Source organism: Etheostoma cragini, chromosome 23 (assembly GCF_013103735.1).
Source record: "Etheostoma cragini isolate CJK2018 chromosome 23, CSU_Ecrag_1.0, whole genome shotgun sequence".
Classification (NCBI taxonomy): domain Eukaryota; kingdom Metazoa; phylum Chordata; class Actinopteri; order Perciformes; family Percidae; genus Etheostoma; species Etheostoma cragini.
Window position 1 is genome coordinate 12,981,294 of NC_048429.1, and position 22,766 is coordinate 13,004,059.

The following is a 22,766-nucleotide window of genomic DNA, read 5'->3' on the forward strand; positions in this document are numbered from 1 at the left end:
GACACTTTAATAATAAAGATAGGTTATTGTTCCACAGTGCATATTCAGTTCATATTTTCTGTTTCAGACCAAACGGTAGATCATTAAAGCTTTCAAGACAAGTCTTATTGTAAAATGAGCTCTTCTACTCCTTAACCAGACTGTGTCTTACTGTCCAGATGTGCTCCAAAGAATCTGCATAAGTTAACATGCATTTTTAACACAAAATATAACTCTGGACTGAAAATGTACATAACAGCACATCATCAACCACATTTTTTTTGGGAAGAAAGAAAAAAAAAGTTCAACCTGAAGATGTGAGAAATTTAATATAGGTTTAGATGATAAAATAACAAATTACATGACCAGAAACATATCAGTAACAACATAGAGCTTTTTACATGTTTAAACCTGTACAGTGCTTTACACTTAAAATGTGATTGCAAAGAGATTACATGATTGAGTTCTACAGGATTTATTATGTAACTATCATGTGAAAATTAGGCTGTAAAATGGGTTTAACCCATAGGAAATGGTCTACTCAGTCCCATTTGGTCTGGCAGGATGAATCAATTCAACAAAAATTAACTGCATTCTGTGAAGATGAAACCTTAGTGTGTTCAATAGTGTTAATCTCCTCCACAAGTACACCTTTACATCACCCATTGACAATCCATTTATGTAATCTAATGGAACTTTTGTCTTATTGCCAAACAATATTGCACGCTGTATTTCTTTGTGCTCATTTAACTCTTGATCCCAATCCATACATTTTCAATTGGAGCAGCTGCTGTATCTCAGTTTGTTGTCCTAAATGCAGTCTTCCATAACAGCCATCAACAAGCCATTTAATATTCTCCATTGCAGCACTTTGTGGGTTTATCACCGAATGATGCAGCACCTCGGAATTGCTTCACACTCCTACCATAGTCAGTAGACACACCATTTATTTCGTGAGCTGCGTGTTTTTGGAGACCAGTCAGTTTGACTGAGCATTTTGAGAAAGGTCTCTGGTTAATGAAAACTTTATCAAGCTGCTGTCGGTTACACATTTGTAAAAGAAAAAAAAAAAAGAGTAAACAGTCTTTTTAATGATTATCTCATTCCCCTCACTCACTTTCCAGCCAACCGACCAAAGAGCCTTCTGGTGTACATCAATCCCTACGGAGGAAAGAGGCGCGGGAGGCGTATTTACGAGCAGAAGGTGGCTCCACTGTTTTGCCGCGCCTGCATCTTAGCTGACGTGATTGGTGGGTCCCTATCAGTAGCGTTCCTTAACATTTAAATAAAAAATGAGTCTTGATGGCCGCCATATAGATCTCCACTGCCACCATGGCCTCTCTAAGGGACCGAAGAGGCTTGCAAGGATATGATTTGGCTTATAGTGCCATTAATCATGCCACCACCTTAATGGAAGCAGTGATAGTTGATAAGCTTGGGTATCCAAACACATCTATTATTCAATAAGTGTTTGCTACAGCTACACACAGTCTGGGGTATTGATGGTCTATCAATAGTGAATAGTATTCACTCTGGGCTTCCTACAGCTGCTGTGGATTGCAGGATTGTTTTTGTGTTATTAGTATATGCCTGGAAAACCGATTTACTGTTAAAATCTTATTTTTGTCGGCCCAGAGCTCATTTTGCAGGCATATATACAACAGCTGAATTAGGTTGTTGTGTGCCACCATGCCTTTCCTTTTTCTGAACATTAATCTGCACAACGACCGAGTTCCAGGGAATGTTTCAAAAGTGCAGCACTTTTCCTTCCTTTTATTTAAAAATGCCAGTAAATGCATGCTCGTCAGGCCACAAAGATTCCAGTTATTTTGTCTGTATGTTCTCTGTCATTGAAATTGCACTAACACTTGCAATTTGATTTGTTTCCATAGTTACAGAGCGAGCCAATCATGCCAGGGACCACTTGAAGACGGAGGCCAATCTAGATAAATATGACGGGTGAGTACTCAAGCTCGGTAGCTGCTGCTTTCAGGCATTAAACACTGGTTCTTCTCTGTGACATGAAGTGGATTCTTGTCTGTTCATATTGTAGCAATGCCTTTTTAGAGACTCTCCCCACAGATGTGTATCAGTTATCACATTTTAGGAGTTTGTTATGGAGCCCTGTTGGGCTGTACTCTGTGGTGTGTCAGCTTCTAATGACTGAGACAACGCCCTGTGTTGTTTTTACACTAAACTAGTATTCTAATGTTCCCACACGGTTAGCATTTCCTTGTACAGAAATTTAATAACCTAATGTGATTTTTCATCAGTGTTTATATATTTAGATCAGTATTTCCTAACAGTTGGCAGATAAACATCTGTGGACATTTTGGTAGTGTAAAGAGATGCTGTTTTAATCTTTCCTGAATTTTTCGCCCCTTCAACTTCCTATGCAAGTGTGGACCAATTAACCCAAAGAATGGCACTAGAGGAAAAAGTTAAGGAATCACCAAAATGATTAGAATTCATTCTGAGGGGAACAGGAGTATGTGTACCAAAATCCATAGCAATACATTCAGTAGTTGAGACAAGTCATGCAAAACAGCAAACATCATGCTCGTCAGGAAACAATGATTGTCTGTATGAGATATTGGTACAATCAATAGTACAATAGTATCTGAGCATTCTGCATAAAAACGGAAACGTATGCTTTTGAAATATTTGACCTAAAAGTAGCTTGTAGACAGCATAGTAAAGGACCCAAGACAGATCCCTGTGGTACTCCATGAGTTGAATGGGTAGTGGAGGATTGACGGTCTCTAAACAACACAAAAGTTCCCTACAGAGAGATGGGAATGCAATCTTTTATCCTGGTGTGATTACTCAATGGTTTAAAGTATTCAGTTAAAATCAAGAGGTATCAAACGCAGCAGTTCAGATCTAAAGGCAATAAAACAGATGTCACTAGGAATGTTTAGAATTTCTCAATTTTACTATATTTGACAATAACTGTACAATAAATCTAAATCACCCAAACAAGGCACACAACTTTTTTTTTTGGCAATTGTACATGATTCTGCAGCTCAAGAAAATGCAGAGTGCTGCTGAGTGACTTGCATCTTCAGCATCTATCCAGCAGGTATTTAGTCCAGCGGAGCAGGGTTAGGGTCCATTATGTTTTTACTCTGCAGTTCACATAGTTTATGGGTCTATTTCATTAAGGTTTTGATATAGACTTAAAAGATGTAATGCTGGGTTGCACATTGTGAAATTCTTATTTATTGAATGCTTTAACTTTTGCTCCTGCTGCCCACTGGTATTATTGTCAAAATATTGTTCTGGCTATGTAGTAGTTTTTAATCATAAATCTGTGCTTTATTGCAAACAGATGAACATGTTTGAACTCCGTATGTGGCATTCACCCAGGCTACCTATATGACCTTAAACAACCATGTTCAACTGTGTCACAAAACACTTGTCAAACTCATGTAAATTGTTAATATCATTTCTCTGTCCAGGGTGGTGTGTGTGGGTGGAGATGGGATGTTCAGTGAGATCCTGCATGGGTTGGTCACCAGGACCCAAACTGACAATAAAGTGGATTATCACCAACCAGATGCTGAGTTGGTGCCGTGTTCTCTACACATAGGGATCATCCCTGCCGGTGAGTTTTGGTCATCATATCACATAAAAAAATACACAGGGCTTGGAAACAGCAGTGCATAAGAAATGGTTTTGGTGATAATGATCTCTAAATATCATATTAAAAGGAATTTATCTTGGGTGTTATCTAGTTTTGTTAAAAGCATTTAAAGGAATAGTTAGTTTTAGGAAATACGCAATTCGCTTTTTTGCCAAGATTTAGAGAAGATCGATATGACACCAAAGTTCCAACTAACATAGAAATATGGAGTATGAATGTAAAAGAACAAAAAGAAGATTGATACCACCATTTGTGTACAATAAAAATGAATGCAACAGACAGCAGCCGGTTAGCATAGCTTAGCATAAAGACTGGAAAATGGGAAAAACAGATTAGCTTGGCTCTATCCAAATGTAACAAAAACAGCCAACCAGCAGATCTAAAGCTCTCAAATTAACATGTTATGTCTGTTTAATCTACACAATAGTCAAATGGGATTTTACGTGGGGTGCTTGGCCATTTCTTGGCATTGGAGCAGTAACTAAGTTCTAAGCTAACCTACTTTAAGATAATAAGCTGCTGTATGCCCCATGTTTAACTGACAGATATGAGAGTGGTACCAATCTTCTCATCTAATGTTTAGCAAAAAAAATCTTGCATCTCAGTAAAGGCTAAAAAATGTTACCTGGAATTGTTTATATGAGATAAACAACTCCTTCAAGTTATTTAGCATTTCTGTGTAATCTTATGGCTGCAAACAATCTAATGTGAATGGGATGTAATGCTGACATGACAGGTTATAATTTGCCTAAAGGACACCAACATTTATTTTTTTCAGCAATTACATATTTATATTACTCGTAGAGTAAATAACACATGAAAGTCTTGCAGTCACAAATTGTACATAATTGCATATTTAATGCATCCCTCTGATACTCTATACTCTTAGATACTTTAATAGATTGTGTTTCGTCAAGATAAGTTTTGTATGATAAATTTCAAGTTTTTTCTTGAATTGTACAAGAGTTGCTTACATTTTCAAAAGGCTCGCTCTTGTATAAAAAAACTAATTTAACAGAAATGTTATTGATTTCAATATTAAAGAACCACAGCCCTGGGGTTTGCTGAGTTACATAAGAGAATCTCTATGGCAACAGGGCAGGGGGTCCCATTAGGGGCATGCGGAGGGCCAGTCGCTCCCAGCGTCATAAATGGAAACGTGTTGTGTGACATTTTGAAATAAGTGTAATTTTCATAAGGATAGAAACATGGAGACCGATGTGAGGCTGATCTGTTGCTCAGTTTGATTGTAATAGCAAAGGGGTTTAAAAATTGGCTGGGGACATTGGTTGTGTAGACTCAATTGTCTTTGCCATGTTAGTGTGTAAAATATTTTCATATGATTGCATAGAGGTCTAACATCTTGTCACTGTGGTACAAGTCAGTTCAAATACTTCAAGCTGTCTGTGAAAACTCAGGGCAACAGGGATAATAGCTCTCAAGTAGATATACAATAGTCGTCTGAAAGAGGTTTTTAAATGGCATTGGTATGCCATTTGATGCATGACTGTAGAATTAAAAGGTGCTTTGGTTTGCTTTAAAAAAAAAGAAGAGTTAAACAAACCATGAAATGGCCAAGGCCAACCTTTCCTAAGTGCTTGTAAACTCAAAGCAAGTTTTTGCCACCCCTTTAAGAGCATTGACTAAGAGCAGGCATGTTGATGAGCAATAGCTTAATAAAAAAAGAAGAAAAGAAAAAAAAGAGAGTTTCTTCTCACTGACTGGCTCGGTGTCATTCCCCATCGCTCTCTCTTTCCCTATTCTCTCATCTTTCAACTGTAGACTTTCTAAAAAAAAAAGCATGAAACGCCTCAATTAACAGTCATTCATCTCCCTTGATTGTGAAACAGTTCATAACTTTCTTTTTTTAAAGTGCCAGTAATGTCTCAAATATTGGCAATAATGTAAAATGTCAAATATTTTGGCACATAAACATTTGCTATAGAAGAGTAGCGGGCACTGAGTTTTTGCAACAAATGCCATCATGTGCAAATTGACCATGAACTTAAATGCTTTGTAGATGTGTGGTTCTTTGTCCCCTAAGTGTGATTCACGATTGTATCAATTTAAAAATTGTTGTGAAAGTTATATGCATGTGTCAGCAAGATTTCAAAGTCTTCCATGCCAAGGTTCAAATTAAGAGCCATGAACTCATGAGCGGTCATATCCACAAATGCTGAATTGTCTAATGACATCTTTCTATACTACTGATTTTAGATAATATGGTCTAAAAAGAAATGTCAGTTAACCCAGACACATCGAAAGTAGGTTGTGTTAATGAAATAACTAAAATGACATGTTGTTCAAAGGCCCACTTGTCTAGTTCAAAAGGGTTCACTGCTGTCATAAGACACAGTCACAAGTGCAGTTATAAATACATTCATGTACTGAGGATTTGAAAAGGCAAAAATATAATTTTCGGGGCAGCACCAAAAAGCATCTAGACTCCATTGTTGTCCCTGTGATAAAGATGATTTCACTGCAAAGATGATCTTACTGGCGAGACAGTTTTGGGGAAGATGCAGATAAAAACTGGAGCTTCTCCGCTGAGGATATGACTTTTGACAGTTTATGCACTCTCCTCTGAATATGCCAACAGGCTACTGCGGTTGAGTAAAGTAAGAGGAATAAAACATTGAACATCTGAGAACGGAACAGCATTGAACATCTGTGTGCGCCACTTAAATCCATTCAAAGTCAGTTGGCTTTTACTGGTTAGCTTTAAAAGAGTCAAACAGCATATGTCACAGTTTTTTTTTTTTGTTTTTTTTTACACTCAGCAAAATAGTAGAGAGTGTGGCACTGTCAGCAGCAATAGGATAGTGTTTGGATTTGATTATAAAGCTCGGAGAGGAAGAAGCAATGGCCAGATAAGTGATATTCATAGAAACTTAGAGAGTGCGCTCATCTTCATACTCATCTGTGTGTCCGCTGCTGAATGACGAGCCTGATTCCTCTGTCACGCTTCTGTGAGCCAGCTCAAAACATCACTAGTTAGCTCTCACTCTCTTTTCTCCCTCACTCTCTCTGTCTTTTATCAGTAGCAGTAGGTTCATTTCACCACTTGAAGATGATCAAAGTAGGGCAGATAGGTCTGAAATTACGCCATGTGGTGCAGAAAGAGAGATAGAGCCTTTATACCTCTCGAGTTGAAAGATGTAATATCAAACTGAACAGTTCTCTCAAGGCGGGGGATGCCTCTTATCCCTCATTTGTTGGCTGAAGAGAGCTGATGATAGTCCGGGACTTGGAGCTATCCTATTAGTTCACTTTATGACTGAAATGTCTCCTTATTTCCGCCTAATAAAATCATTCAACTGAATTCTTTGTACTTGGTTGCTTTTAAAGTCATGTTACTCCACCAAGGACCACATCTTTTATGGCTGGTTTTAAATATGAATAAGATATGTCCACATTTTATTTACATCCTTGCAGCATTACCTGCCAATAGAGTCTCACAACATGCTTGTACAGTCTAGTCTTAATAGTGTAGATAGCAACATCTTTGAAGACACATTGCACCTCTAAGAATATTAATGACACTCTGTTGACTGTTTTTCAGAGTCCAGTAATAGAAAGCACATCTCGAAAAAAAATAATCTAAATAATATCAATTTGATATTGTATCAGAAGGCATGTGCAAATTTCCCCAGTTGGTCTAACCAAACACCACTCGTCATTTTTAGGTTTTTAAAGTTATTTCACTAAGATAAAATGATTGAAACAAGCATTTGATTCAATGCCTGTCTGCATGACGGTTGAACCGCCCTGCAACAACAAACTGGGTTAGGCAACCGGCCAGACCAGAACTGGTGCATGCACATAATGAGATAAGGAAATTACACTCTTTTATTTCCTTATTTAAAAGAAGGGGAAGTCCTACCTATCCTGCAAATTTACTAAAGGGATCTGCAAACATTTTGAACAAACATTCATAGGTTCTACACAACTTTGTTGATCCCCTGACTTTACCTTTAGCCCTACCAAGAGGTTCACATTTGTGGTTTGTAGTGACCTGATAATTGTCAGACCACTTTTTTAGTTTGTCAAATTCTTGGGTTTATGACCAAACTAATGACATTCCCATCAGCCCCAACTGTGCTTTGTGCTCAGTGCTAATTAGCTAATGTTACCCAGCCAACACGCCACACTAAGAAAGTGAACATGGTAAATATAGCAGCTACAAATCAGCATGTTAGCATTGCCATTGTGGACATGCTATGCTGAAATCAGCATTTAGCCAAGCTCACAGAGCTGCTAGCATTGCTGTAGAGTCTTTTATGTGCATGCATCCCACTATGCCAGTAGTTATTTGCAAAAACGTTTTGTACATACCAGTTAAGTTTTTCTATTGGCACAAGTTGTTTTTTGGAACACTCACAATTAGGCAGCAGGATGTCCACCACAATTACTTTTTAATTGCTAACACAGAGACACCAAAGTTAGACAAACATTTCTACACACATTGGCTTAAATAATGGAAGTTTGAATAATTTTTTTCAAACCTCTATTATTTAAAGCCGATATGTAGGCTATGATTTTTTTTTTTCCGTATTAACTTTTTAGTGAAAACAATGTGCTGTACTTGCAAGTTAAGTTAAAAGGCATTTTTCACATAACAGTTCCTTTAACAAGTCTACACCGGTGCTATAATGGGTGACCATCGACCTGTGTGTCTCTGATCCAACAGGGTCCACTGATTGTATCTGTTTTGCCACAGTGGGAACCAACGATCCAGTTACTTCTGCTTTACACATCATTGTGGGTAAGTAAGTAACTGAAAGACTAATAGGACTTAAAGAGGACTAACAGCATGCAATGTGTCAGGGTGGCATGCTGTTTCAATTTTCTGAGATGAAGTGTTGTACTGGAAGCTACAAACAAGCAGTTATTACAGCAACTGGTTTCACTTTCATGCACATGTGTTTGTTGTGGTAACAAAGCAGGGAGTTGCTTTTTACAATTCTACTGGGTGTTTCTTAACAGGTGATTCCCAGCCGATGGACGTGTGTTCAGTTCACCACAATGACAGCTTTCTTAGATACTCAGTCTCATTGCTTGGCTACGGTTTCTATGGTGATATACTGACAGACAGCGAGAAGAAGAGATGGCTGGGTCCTGCAAGATATGACCTGTCAGGTATGAGGGCCATCATTTTCTTTACTTGAATGACTCTTCAGGCTAAGCCTACCTACACACTTTACCCTTTTTTTGTTAAACCCTTGACTCACTGACCTATGAGCTAACTGACTTAACACCCGCTTATTTTAAATGGAACTTAACCCGGTTACGGTTACACTGCTCCGGGTCCAGACTTTGAAGGATTAAAGATAAAAATCTAACACACATTCTTAGACTTGTGGATTTAGTACAAGCATTTCTGTAGCTCAGTAGTGGGACTCACTAACACCTCTTCCCACTGGGGCTGCACATAAATACTCGCACGCATTGTACTATAATATGCTTTAACAAAAGACACCAGCCTAATGATTTAAGTTATGAAACTGAGCTAAATTAAACTGGGGGCCAACGGCACAGATAACAATTATTTAAAGCATGTGTAGAACAAGTTCTGAATGTGTGTGTAAGAAGAACACAAACCTTTACACAATGCTTAATTATAAATCTCACCTATTATAAATCCATCTGCTTGTGCACGTACAGGCGAATGTTGACAAAACAAAACCAAGAACCTACAGCAACGGTAGTAACTCTGTGAGGCTGTAATTAGGCAGGTTGGTGCTTTGAGATGCATGCTAATGTTGCAATGACAATGCTAACAACCTAATGCTAAGCAGTTATAATATTAAGCATGTTTGCAATCTTAGTTTGGTGTGTCCACTAAGCCTAAAGCACAGCTGAGGCTCATGGGAACGTTATTGCCACTTTCATCGTAATCCAAAGTGTCAAACCCATGGTGGCACTAGAGGTAAAGGTAGGGAATCGATATAATTCATCCTCCAGGGATCATGAATGTCCGATGAGTATAGACCACCATTAATTATATTATATTAGTAGTAGTCAGCATGTATCAAGCACAGAACTGGGTATGCATGGTTTGTAAATGAGCCCCCAGGGCCACCAAACGCAGCACAGCTTTTAAATACTTTGACTATAGCATTATCATCAAACTTTGCTGAAAATAAACCTACAACAACCGCTAGAGAATCACATAATTAGAATAAAAAAAAAAAAAAAAAAGAATAGTTGTCAAATTAGTTTCGCAGATGTGTTGCTTTGGGACTTTTACTCTGTATTGTTTTGTCAGGTATAATTAAAGTTCAATCAAACACAACGAGTACAAAATATTGACATGCATTCTGGTGTTTTGTTCCAGGTGTAAAAACCTTTCTGAGTCACAACTATTACGAAGGCAGAATCTCTTTCATCCCCGCTAAGAACAACAACGGGGACCCCAGGGATAAGCTGCAGTGTCTATCCGGGTAAATAAAGCATCAGCGCTATCCATTTCTACAGCTTTCCGTCACTCAATGTGCTAACTTATCTGACACACTTCAATAGTAGCAGTGCACCTGTCACAGCTTAAATGGGATAGTTTACTTTGTCAGGAAGCCCATCTGATTTATTGTGGACCGAGAGCCCATTCAGTCTTTACCAAAAAAGCATTTGTCTAATGCTTTGTTTTTGTCGATGCTGGGCGCAGACGTTGTTTGCATTTGTTATGGGGACTGAACGTGGCTGAAAACCATTAATCTGTAAAGTGCCATGTTTCCTGACAACTTATTTAAGCATTGAAAGAGACATGATGATACCACAAAAGGCTTGGCTGGGTGTAGACTTCTTCTCTGAGCATTTTTGACAAACTACTATATTTTAAATAGCTAAACACAATACAAGTCATTTTAAGCTGGACTGAATTTATTCCCTCCTAATGAGATATCTAAGCTAGTTAAAACCTTGAATGACACAGCAGCACTGACTGTTTGATGATTGTAAAGCAAAGTTACACTGATATTTCAGGTGCCGCATTTGTCAGCACAAGCCCTCATCAACGGACACACAGTGGGAGATGTCAGAGGAGGAGGAAAAGTCTGATAAAGGTACGTGTACACCAAATGTGTCAGATTTATCACACCGAAAAGCATATGTCATTTCTCTGCCACGTTTGTGCATTTTCAAACCACTTCTAGAATTCTGAGGTGTGAAAATGAGTATTTCTAAAAGGTTGTTGTTTGAGAGAAAATAATACATAAAAACAAAGAAGATGAGACAACCACACACTAGCTCTTTTTTTCCCTTGAAGTCACACACACACCCACACACACACACACACACACACACAAATCACCAGGGGAGATTTACATTCTGCAGTACCTGAGTTGGACCGAGTGTAAATAACAACATCATCTTCCCCTTTTCAAAAATCTCCCATTTTCAGTTGGGGTTGTTTTTCTCCCGCGGCACGGCAACATTGTTGATGAGATTCTTGATGAGTTATTGACGAGAAAATATAAACTGATTTTAGTGACATGTGCCCCTCCGGAGCCTTTATCTCAATTTCCCAATCAACACACACACAAGGCTGGTGTCTGTCCACTCAGCTTTGAGTAGGACAACATCACCCCCCACCCTTCTGGAAGCAGATGAAATTCTGACTTGTGTGTGTGCGTGCACCGGTGCATGCTTGTGTGTGTAATTGGAGCTTCAAAGATGCAGACTGTTTTTTTTTCCTGTCTAATTAGTGTCATTAAATTAAATTTAACATTTTCTCCCTTGACCTGGCTATCTGGGACTTCATATGGAGTGTGTGTATGTTTTTTTGCTGTCTTAATATGAAAGCGAGTGCAACCTGTTTGTGTGTGATGTGTAACACACTCCCACTAATCAGGAAAGAATTTGGCTTTGCCAGCTCTGACAGGGGGTTTGTCTCATGCCAGTGCTGCCGTTTGTTTTGCGATTTAGTGTGTTTTTTTTTTCCCCCTCCTTTCTGGCAAGGGAAATCTCAGACAACTGCTAAATCAATGAGGCACGACACTCTCCCTCTCTGCAAATGAGCCAGCTTCTCCTCCAAAAGCAAATACTCATTTGGAAACATACTACTAATGCAGAGCCTACAGTCCGCAGTTGGATTTTTTTTTTTTGTATTTTTTTTTTTGTGTATTCAGCTTTAATCACTGCTTCCCAATTAGAATATTGTTGTTTTTATGTAGCCTCAGCGGGCTTGTTATCATCGGTTTGCGTTATCACCTCTGTAAGTTTGTTTTGCAAAATGAGTGGAAAAGGTAATGAATCGTTTTGCTTTCCGAGATCACATAATTTTCCCTCTGAGGTTTGGACGTCTGTGATCACTTTTTTTCGCAGCTTACTCCAATGACTATCCCCCTGGTGACAGACACTGGCGGCCCCCCCTCTGGGTGACTGTGTCTTTGATACGCCACCATCGCGAACGGTCGCTAATCTCCGTGGAACAGTGCGGTGATTTGTGAAGTGCGACCATTGCGTCTGTTATTTCAGATTTAGAGGCCACGTGTGCAATCAGTCATAAAAGGCAAACTCAAGGTTAATCTTATCAGTCTTCTATCTACACAACTCCCGCTTTAGATATAGTGAAACATTCCTTGGCCATATTTAATTGCATTTTAAAACAAGACATTCAGCTCTCCTACAAGGTTAACACACACACACACACACTAAAGTTTCATCTTGGCTCACTCATCAGGGTAAAGCTGCTCTGAGAATTCCTGCCAAGACATCTGGATCCTAATGGACCCTCATCAGCAGCACTGCTGATGTGTAACAAGCTGGGAACTTAACCTTAAGGTCTCATAAAGCAAAATACCACTATCATTTTAAAACCAGATTCCGCTACTGTTGCTACAAAGATTTGTTTCAGTTTAACATCAGCACTTCTGGAACAGCCAAACTAAAGCCTGAAAGGAATCGGATTTTTTTAGCTTATACAGTATGTAGCTCTTATCTTACTTGCACAAGTAAGAAACTTAGAGCTGGCAGAATACTACAAACTAAATCTAATGTGGCAGGTTTGCGAATGTTGCAGAATTTCAGCTGGCAGTACAGTGTATTCATAGCTTCTCAAGGTCTGTTCATTTAAAAGTGTCAATAGCAGATGGAGAGGACTAAACACTGTAGTAAAACCGCACTTCAAAAAAGGTTTAAAAACCAATAACTCAACCAGGCATTCATATCAATTGCAGGTGATTGTAGTTCTGCAGGACTTGATGTTGGTTGGAAACTCAACATTTGGTTACTTTTGATGATTTACTGCTTTTATTATTCCCATCTTCGGGCGCATCACTAATGGTCAGCAATTTTATTTAACATTGATCGATTTTTACTTTGAATCAAAGAGAAGTATGCCCAAAAGTACAACTACGTGAACTGGATGTGCGGTCATACTCCAACTTTTGACACCTCTGTTTCAGATGGCATGGGTGGTTGGAGTGTAATCACTGGAAAGTTTATTGCCATTAATGCAGCCAATATGAGCTGCGCGTGTCCCCGCAGTCCACAAGGCCTGTCGCCCTCCGCTCACCTCGCCGACGGCACCACGGACCTCATCCTCGTCAGGAAGTGCTCCCGTCTGAACTTCCTCAGACACCTCCTTCGACACACCAACAAAGACGACCAGGTAGGAGTGAGGTTAAAGTATGGCATCTTTAGCTCAGTTCAGCGTATGATTAACTGCAGAGCGCTTTCTACAATACCCAATGGGAATAGTACTCAGTTTATGATTTAATACTTCTAAAAGAAGTGTACATAAACAGTGTATGAGTCATTCTGTAGAGTATATTTCATAATTGAAATGAGCTGGAGACATTTATGTTATTTGTATCCAGCAGAGATAAGAAAAAAAAAACAATTCTTTTAAGGAATTCACCAAAATAAAAGCAAAACTTGTAAGCCTCCTGTCAATCACTATCACACTAAATTAAAGTTTTCATTATCAGGAGTTGCTCAATCTTTGCACAGATGAACTGAGAGGGTGTTAAGTCTGTTAAGGAGCGAGCAGAAGGCAGGAATTTGCCCACTTGCTGTGCTAGCACCTCCATTTGCTGACTCGGCTCAATTTCCCAACTATGGTTCACTTTAGTTCAAATGCCTTAGCCCTAGTGCCTTCCCACGTATCATAAATAACCTCCACCCCGGTCCAGAGAGGCACGTGTAATCGCTGCATAAGGGATGTGCTGTATGGGAGAACAGGCTGATACCAGACTAATGTCCTCTCAGGAAAGCATGTATTGCCAGGGGAAGTCTAGTGATTAGTAATTATTACCTCAGGAAGGACCTCGGGAAGTTTATCCAATTTAGAAAGATCTTGTAGTAATTTTATCTACAGTAGCTGCCTTGGTTAAAGTGTTCAATTGCAAAGTGTGTTTTGAGCGAACACTGACATCCCGAGGTGAGTTTTAACTTGTGATGAGATTTGATTAGATAGGGAGATTATGTATTGGCAGCTTTGAAATTAATAGGATTCAGAAGTAGAAAAGACAGATAGTTTAAGACCAAAAACAATAAAGAAAATGTTAGCAGAGCTGCTGTTATTACAGGGAAACGTAGCAACTTCAGGGAAGATTTTGCGGCTCTGTGTGGCATAAGGCGTGTCCACGCAATACCACGGCCCCAATAAAGCATATAACATCCAGGTGACTGAATTAAATTACAAATCTGTGTGGGCAAAATCAAATTACCAGCATTTTCTGGCTAATGCAACAAGGCCTAAAACGGATTTTATAACAAAAGTTGCTCAATATATTAAAAGGTCCCATGCCATGATGCTCTTTGGATGCTTTTATATAGGCCTTAGTGGTCCCCTACTATTTGAAATCTCTTTCCCAATGTGCCATTTCTGAGTCTGTAGCTTTTGGGGGATGTCTCTCTCTCTCTCTCTCATGAGTCGGCCAAATTATCTGGGCGGGTAAAGCAGAGAAAGGATATCGGCCCATCTGGGCTTTCATTTTCTCAAAGGCAGAGTGTGTTGTGGTGCAGGCAGTAAAATGGCACAACGTGGCGCGTCTCTAGCTTGAGGTCGTCTTTTGCTGCTTCACTTGCAACACAGAAAGGTAGAGAAGTAGTCGTATGAGTACGGCGATTGGGACTTTGCGTCTGAGTTCACCTAATATCAGCATCACTGTCCAGCCAAGCGCAGAGAAACAAGGAGTGAGAAGCCACTAAGCGTATTCATGGCCTTGTCAGAAAGCCTTTTAGACAGACCGTCCAGCATGAATGCAAAGCTGCTGCAGTCATAAAGTGGGTCTGATGTGAAATAAATGGCTGTCACTCCGCTTTCGGGATGAGAGAGTGTGAGAAAGAGAGTAAAAGAGAAGGGAATAGAGAGAAAGTGGCACCCCGTGAAGTAGAAGGAGGTGTTGCGCCAGGCAGAGCTCAACCTTTCTGCGACACCGAGTAGGATGAAAGGCAATTTTGACAAAATACTTTTTTTCTTTCTTCTTCTTACTCCTCCGTCATTTACAGTTTTTATGTCCTTCCGTTTCATCTGACCTCCTCTCTCCATCCCTCTATTTTGCATCTGATCTCCTGTTGGCCGTTTTTCTTTCATCATAAATGGGGAGGAAGGAAAACAAAGCTACGTGTAGTTTTGCTTTTCATTATAAAATCAGCAGGAGTCCATAGAAAGACAATGGAGGAGAAATTAACTTTTTACCTCACCCGCTATGGAGCTACAAGTAAACTGAAGAAGAATGGCATGCCAGGAATCGTTTTGCCACCCACTGTGATCATCATATTTCAGAAAAATATGCCACTGCCCATTTTGACTGCTATTTTGTGTATATGATTAAGTAGTTCATGGTCAACTCGGGACATTTAAACGTTTAAAAAGTTAATGTTTCTAAAAAGGCAGCCTGAGTTTTGAATAAACCCGAGTAGAACCCTGACCCATTTATCCACCAAAGAAATTATGGTGGCTGTTGATTCTTGATGGATTATTTTATGATTTTTAAAATTAAAACTATCTATAAAAAACTATCTATACCCACTTTTTAGTTTGACCTCTATCCATCAAGTGCAGATACTGTAATGGAGCTTCAGGCCACGGTACTTAAAGTAGATTTTCTCTAAAGTTAGCTTTCATCTTCAGAATGTAAGTATGTGCTTTCATCACTTGTCTGTAATTGTGTACTGCATATTTGTTGCCCGATTCTTGTGGAAACTCAAAATGCATTTGACTCTAAACAACGATGGACTCTTGTGTTCGCACTGCTAATTTTCAAAAGAAACTCTTCAAGTGCTGCTGGAGAGCGGCGGTCTTAACCTTTGCACCATCTGTGGACACATCTGTTCCTTCATCCATCTATGCGTCCTTCTCTCCTCCTCCTCCCTTTCATCTATTTCTCATCCATCGCTGCTTTCTTCCCCAGTTTGACCACTCGTTTGTGGAGGTCCACCGGGTGAGGAAGTTTCGTTTCCAGCCGCGGCAACATCAGCTGGTTTCACTAGAGGACCTGAGTCAGAGTCCAAAGAAGACAGGCTTCAGTCCCATATGCTCCGCCCAAACAACCTGCAACCACAGCACCTCCCACAGCAGCTGGACCTGCGACGGGGAGATCCTGCCTAACGTTGCCATCCAAGTCAGGTAACTAATCCCAGAATCGCCTGAATAAACAATCCAACTCCAAACTTACTGTTATTTGAAGCACTCTAGTCCATGCATTTGCATATCTTGTTAGAAATAAAGTTGTTCAACTCAAAACTAAAGAGTCATACTAAAGTGCAAACAAACAAATCAGACATCGTTTTGACTCAGCACTGGCAAAAACAAAAAAATATATTGTCATTTACCAGTAAATGATGAGTGTTATGCCCATAAATATGGCTTTTTAATGCTGTAAAACTGAAAACAATCATTTCGACTGCTGAAGACAGGCATGGTTCAATCACTTTTCCACTGTGCCAGCTTATTTTGCATTTTATAAAGCCTGTGACGAATGAATTTACTTTTTGAGGCGATGAAGACAGGCAGAATCATTCTTGGTTTAGGTGAAGACAGTTAAATGGCTTTGAATCAGCACACACAATATTGCAGAAGAGAGTATAATGGATAAAGCATTGAAATACTTGCAGGGCTCCTACTTCGTGCATCACCATGGTGCTGGAATTCACAGCAAAGGCTGTTCTTTTTGTGGATATTACAGATATAATCTCCAGAAAAAGAACACGCTTTGCTCTGAATTCCAGCACCATGCTCTAAAATGTCCCTGAGTGTCATGACTTAGAGACACTCAGGGACATTTGGTAGTAGAAAAGTAGAACTAGATCACATTCTTAATGCCAGACAGCTCTGTATTCACACTTCACTCTCACATACAACTCTTAGCCTTGTTAGCCGTGTGGCTCAACAGAGGACACTGTTGGTTGGTTGGTTGGTTGGGTAGCTGTACTCTGTGTTTAATGCTAATTAGGAAGTGTTAGCATGCTACCAAACTAAGCTTATATAGTGGTTAACAGTATGCCTGCTAGCATCACCTTAGATCACCTTGTTATTGTCAACAGGTTAGCATTTAGCACAGTACAGGCTATATTGGCATATGTCTGTTTGAATCGTCCCGACCAGGCTGTAACTCCATGCATTTCAAGCAAATGGCCAAATATCTGTGTTCATACAATAATTTATGGAGGGGAGATATGGACAAGCAGTTTTAGAAAGATACCAGATAGGGGGTTGAGTTTTCCCATGTCATCCTATGGATGTGCAGTGGAACTAACCCCACGTAAAAAACTAGTGAAAACGACATTTTCTACAATAGAAACATGATATAAATGGGAAAACTTACTGATCTAACTAAAATCATCCACAGCGCGGGATATTTCAGTAATCTGCTTCCTACACACTTCACGTGACTTATTAAAGACAATCACAAAGACCTATAGCCCAGCAGCAATCTAAAAACAAAACACCTTTTGGGAGAACCATTTATGATATGTAGTAGGATGTTTATATGGTTTAAACTATGTTTCATTAGTCCCGGTACGTTTAATTAAGAAGGGTTTCAACTGTCCCAGCTCTCCCCTACTGTAGTAGCTGGTGACAAAAGAGTTCTAGTTGGCTGGGTAGAAATGAGAGCAGCCGTGCCATTAGCTAGTGTCCAACATACTGTGGTCAGGAGACTCTGACTGTTCCCTGCTGGACGATCTTAGAAACTCTGCAAAATTCCCCTCTCATTAATCTGGCCCTGTCCACACTTCAGCTTTACCCACTATGAGATCTCTATACAGCCGGTGTGGCACTGTTGGACGCATAATTTATTTCACGCTCCATTGTACTTTGCCAATGATGCGTGGCGCTGTAATGTTGCTAATTTAACGGCCCTCCCCATATTAAAAGGCTACTCCCCTTTAATTAAAGCAGAAGTCTGTCCTCTTATTGCCTTTTCCTCACCGCTAATCGTTCTTGGAGTGCGCCAGCCAGAGTGCTGCTCGGATAATTAATGGTAATAGCCCAGGCTAAAAAAGAAAGTGAAGAGTTTTGCTTTGGACGTGAGAAATGCACATTTAAAAAAAATTAAAAATTAAACTCAAGTTGCCTCAATGACCGATCAAAACAATTAAAACAAGCTAGGGGCCCTTCATGTAATTATAACCCAATCGTAGTGCTTCCTTGATTTTAGAGTTGTTATTGTGGTGTGATTGGCATTCTGTATAATAATAATACAAATAATAAACTGCTACACTGGGTTTAAAATTACAAGTTACTATGCTGTTCCATCATCTTAACTGCTGGTGAAGCCTGCAAGTAAACAGGTGTTCAAGTAAAAATACAGGTGATATTTAGTAGACAGGCAGTAATTGAGGCAATAAACTACTGTACCATAATAGTTGTCTTGGCTGTTCCCAGCTTATTTTCTGCCCGTATACTTTTACCTTGTATGCATCAGGATGTCTTATGCGTGTCATTATAGTGCGTCAGCCCCATCCGCATTTTTACATCTGTTAAAGGGGTCTCATTTAAAAAGGTCTTTATACCCAACACTCCACAAAGATTGTCACTTTCAAGTTTGCATGTCAAGTTTGCACACTTGGGTGCCGTTCCATTGCTTTTACATCTGCCACATGGACAGTAAAGGCTCATTGAAATGAGCATAGTCATTAAGTTGATGGTTTGTTATTCAGGCTAAATGATGCGATTTATATATATGTGTGTGTGTGTGTGTGTGTGTGTGTGTGTGTGTGTGTACACACACACACACACACACACACACACACTCTCTTCCCCTCTGCAGTGTCCAGTGCCAGTTGATCCGGCTGTTTGCCCGCGGTATCGAGGAGCAGCAGCAGTGTGTGTTAGAAGATCTTTGTACACTGTCGGCCCCGGAGCAAAGCACATGCCAGTCAGTGGACTGAGGACTGGACATTTCGCTGCTAGAAAACAAAGTCTGAGTTGCACTTAGCAAGAGTTTCCTGGAAAAATACACGCATAGCATTGGTGTTAATCCCAAACGCTGGCGACCCATCACCGCCGTAGTGTATTGCTTAAATGCAAGAAGTCCTCTCAATGCACAAGAAAACGTGTTTAAAAAAAGACTCCCATCGCCCAGTGGCCAAAGAGAAAAAACTGATGGCTAAAACATTACATTGCAGAATCTGTTACTGAAGCGATTCAGTAATGTCCTTGCTGCCATGTGGAGCTGTTATCTGCAAAATTGCCTCATGCAGCTTTAACTAACCCCAAAATATGATATGATACAGCTGCTAGTGCGACTGCTGCCATATACAAACCTCAGTGTCAGTTGTTTTGTATCTGTACTTTTTGGAAAATGGAAGACTTTGAAGCTCAAAGGATCTCAAGCTGCCAGATGAAACAGCTGAACTGGACTGAGCTGGACTCAGCTGCTACAATCTGCAGAAGGTTTTTATCCTACCACGAAGGAGAACACAAATAGGATTTCTCCCTGTATTGCAAAGAGAGACAGCCGACGAGATACTGCATTGTGACAAGGATGAAGAAGAAAGGCCTGTGAAGTACACCGATAAACTGAAAAGATAAAAAAAAAAAAAATCTTCAGTTTTTGGGGAGGAAAACACATTTAATCTGTGACCCAGGTGAAAGCAGATATAAACCAAGGGCACTAATGAAAAGAGCTGAATAACCTGCTAATACACTAACAGGACCCCAGTGAATTCTGGGTAATAAGGCAAAGTGGTTGCTAAGTGATTTGGTGTGTCTCAGGACTGCTGCGGTGCACCTGTGGCTCCGAGCTTTGTTCCTCTCTCGGCGAAAACTACTGACCGTTGAATCATCATAACCTGGGATAAGCCAGAATTATACATTGTTAACTTCATGCATAATCCACTGAAAAAGCTGCCTTATTAGCTCCTTTTCATAAAGCCTGACCGACCATCGGAAAATTCAATGATACAACTGTTTTTAACCAAATGCACAATATTATGATGTTAGGATAAACTGTGTTTGTGTGTCGGGTTAAGTGTGTTTTCCACAATCTCTTTAGGGACGTGCCATCACTGGAGTGTGTGTGTGCGCCTGTAGGTGCCAAAGTGATGAGTTGGCTCTATCACAATTAGCCTCATGACTGCCATTTTGCAGATGCTCTATCACCGCAGCCAAAACACTGCTAACACAAGCACACAGACACACTTTATTCTATTATGCTTTTTCATATGTATTGTCTATGTGTGTGTGTGTCTAACTCTGTTAATACAGACTTTGAATGTCTGTTGTAATTCACCTTCAGTTCTCACTTTTTCAGCTTACAGTATGTTATTTCAAACAACTGGATGCTTTTTGATCCTCTGTGCACAAACGCACACTGAAATGTATGCAGACAGACACAGAAACTGTGAAAGTGAGATCTGTTATCCGGTAGGCAAACATTTGAAAACGCTAAAGACTTTAGCAAAAAGACAATGCAGAGGAACTAGAACTGGAATTTGAATTCCCACTCCTTTTGTCACATGCAAGCACACTAGGAAAACTAGCTTTAACTCATGGCTTCCACTAGGAAAGTTAAAGCTAGTTAGCTTAGCTTGCTAACATCAGCACTGATTACCAGACATTGGTTCTTGTTTTTGCTATTTCAATACCTGCTGAATGAGTACCTATGGTTGTTCTCATTTCTTTGCAAAAATGAAATCTAATTTCATTTTGACCTAAAGTTTTTATTCAATCTGGCTGCTCTCCATATTCGAGTAAACATTTAAGCTGCGAGTGGTTAAGTGGTTAAGCTGCGAGTAGATACATGATTTATTCTCTGAAAATGCTCAATAAAGTCCTTTAAAATGTGGTCCTTTCCATGTCCTTTGACTGATCTTCATGGTGCCAGACACTAGTGATGATGATCACCACACACACACACACACACACACACACACACACACACACACACACACACACACACACACACACACACACACACACACACACACACACACACACAAAGGTCAACGCGCTCCTTGCTCTGGCTTTCTCAGTCTCAGCCTTTCACTCCTTCTGTCTGTCCCTGTATGAGTAGAATTTAATAGGCTTCTCTGATGTGAGCGAGATGTTTCATTAAAGAACATCAGACATGAAAGGTCTCTGCTGAGATGGAGTGGTATTTCACGCTGGGCTCATTCTGCACACAGTCTGGTTTCTCTTTTGATACAGCAAGGCAATTCCAAGTGCTGAAAAGTAATCTGAATTTGGTTACTGTAATCACAGTGTATTTGCAGTAATGCAAAAATATTTCTAAAACTCTTAAAAAGGCACAGACAAGGTTGTCATTGTCCCAGTTATCTAAAAATGATGTCAAAGTCAAAGAAAACACCCGTTGCAATGTTCTGTCCCTGCACACGTGATAAAATAAAAAACAATGTTCTGCATGCCTGTGCGTCTGTTCTGTGGAAATAACCCACAGCACCTTTATTACCAGGCTATGCACAGGTAACAAAAGTAATTTCCAAACGTAGCCCACATATTGTGTGCCACTGGAAATTTCACCTGTTCATTTGAAGAAAAGAAGAAAAAAAAAAAGTCTACAATGATGGAACAAATATGTGAGTGCTGTAAAATAGTGTCAATTAAAGACTATTTATCTAAATCCCAACACTACAAAATCTATTAAAGATTATCGAAATCCCAACACTACAAAATCTATAGCAACTAGGGATTTGCGATAGAATTGATCTTGGAATTGGATTTAGTTATGATCACAGAAGACGTCTCAGCTCTGTCAGAACAGAAAGTCAGAGCCAGATCAAAGCTATTGGGTGGTCCTTGTCACTTGGGTTCCTTTAATCCATAGAAATCTAAAAGTGCCTACCACTTGTGGCTGCAAACGTGTGACTGTGTTGACCTGCTGTTTAAAGCAAGTATTGATTAATCTGAAATGTAGCGACAGTTGGCCCTCAAAATGGCAGTACTTTACTCTGATATGAGGTCTAGTATGACCGCAAAGACCAGGGATCGTCCAGCCTCTTGTCCGCCGTGGCAAAAAAATTGTTTTCATTCCCTCTCTCTCTTTTCCCCCTTATTTTCTTGCTTTGCTACTTCCTTATTGATTTATTCTCCATCTGCTTGTCTGTAGCCCTACTGAGAGCCACTCTCTCATTGCCACATGGCACCTGAGATGCGAAGTGAGACAAAACAGCCCCACACACACCCACACACACAAACAATTCCCCATTGTCTTTAGACAAAGAAAGAGTTCCCAACAGTAGATGATGGTGCTTTTGTGACCCCTTGACATGCTCAATGACTCTCTGTCAATGTCCACACATGCAGTGCGTGGTACTATCTGTGTGAGGACCCGTCCTCACCATGATGCATTCCCTAGCCCCTTACCCTAACCATCTCAACTAAATGCCTAACCTTAACCCTTACCCAAACCCTAAAACAAAGTCTTAACCCTCAAACAGCCCTTTACAGTTGGTGTCCAGCATTTTGGCACCACAAGTATACTGCATTCCCATTTTTTTGGACCCCACAAATATAGAACACACACACACACACACACACACACACACACACACACACACACACACACACACACACACACACACACACACACACACACACACACACACACACACACGGTGTGTTACTTCAAGAATAATACCCATTATTAATAGCCTGAATTGGTCTTTTTAAGCAGTATGTCCAATCAGAGGCTAATTATAGGAGATTTTTTGATACCTTTCCAGATGTTTT

The 22,766-nt window shown here is 39.9% G+C and overlaps 1 protein-coding gene across 1 annotated transcript in view; it reads left to right on the top strand.

The window, feature by feature from the left end:
* Nucleotides 1-20,862, top strand: part of cerk (ceramide kinase) — a 40,313-nt gene extending 19,451 nt beyond the window's left edge. Inside the window, exons 4-13 of the mRNA XM_034863802.1 lie at nt 1,104-1,229; nt 1,872-1,938; nt 3,441-3,586; nt 8,316-8,390; nt 8,612-8,764; nt 9,963-10,068; nt 10,607-10,686; nt 13,030-13,235; nt 15,985-16,199; nt 18,844-20,862. Of these exons, the coding sequence (XP_034719693.1) occupies nt 1,104-1,229; nt 1,872-1,938; nt 3,441-3,586; nt 8,316-8,390; nt 8,612-8,764; nt 9,963-10,068; nt 10,607-10,686; nt 13,030-13,235; nt 15,985-16,199; nt 18,844-18,964 (1,295 nt within the window). The 3' untranslated portion in view covers nt 18,965-20,862. The remainder of the gene's footprint in view (nt 1-1,103; nt 1,230-1,871; nt 1,939-3,440; nt 3,587-8,315; nt 8,391-8,611; nt 8,765-9,962; nt 10,069-10,606; nt 10,687-13,029; nt 13,236-15,984; nt 16,200-18,843) is intronic.
* Nucleotides 20,863-22,766: the final 1,904 nt, after the last annotated feature.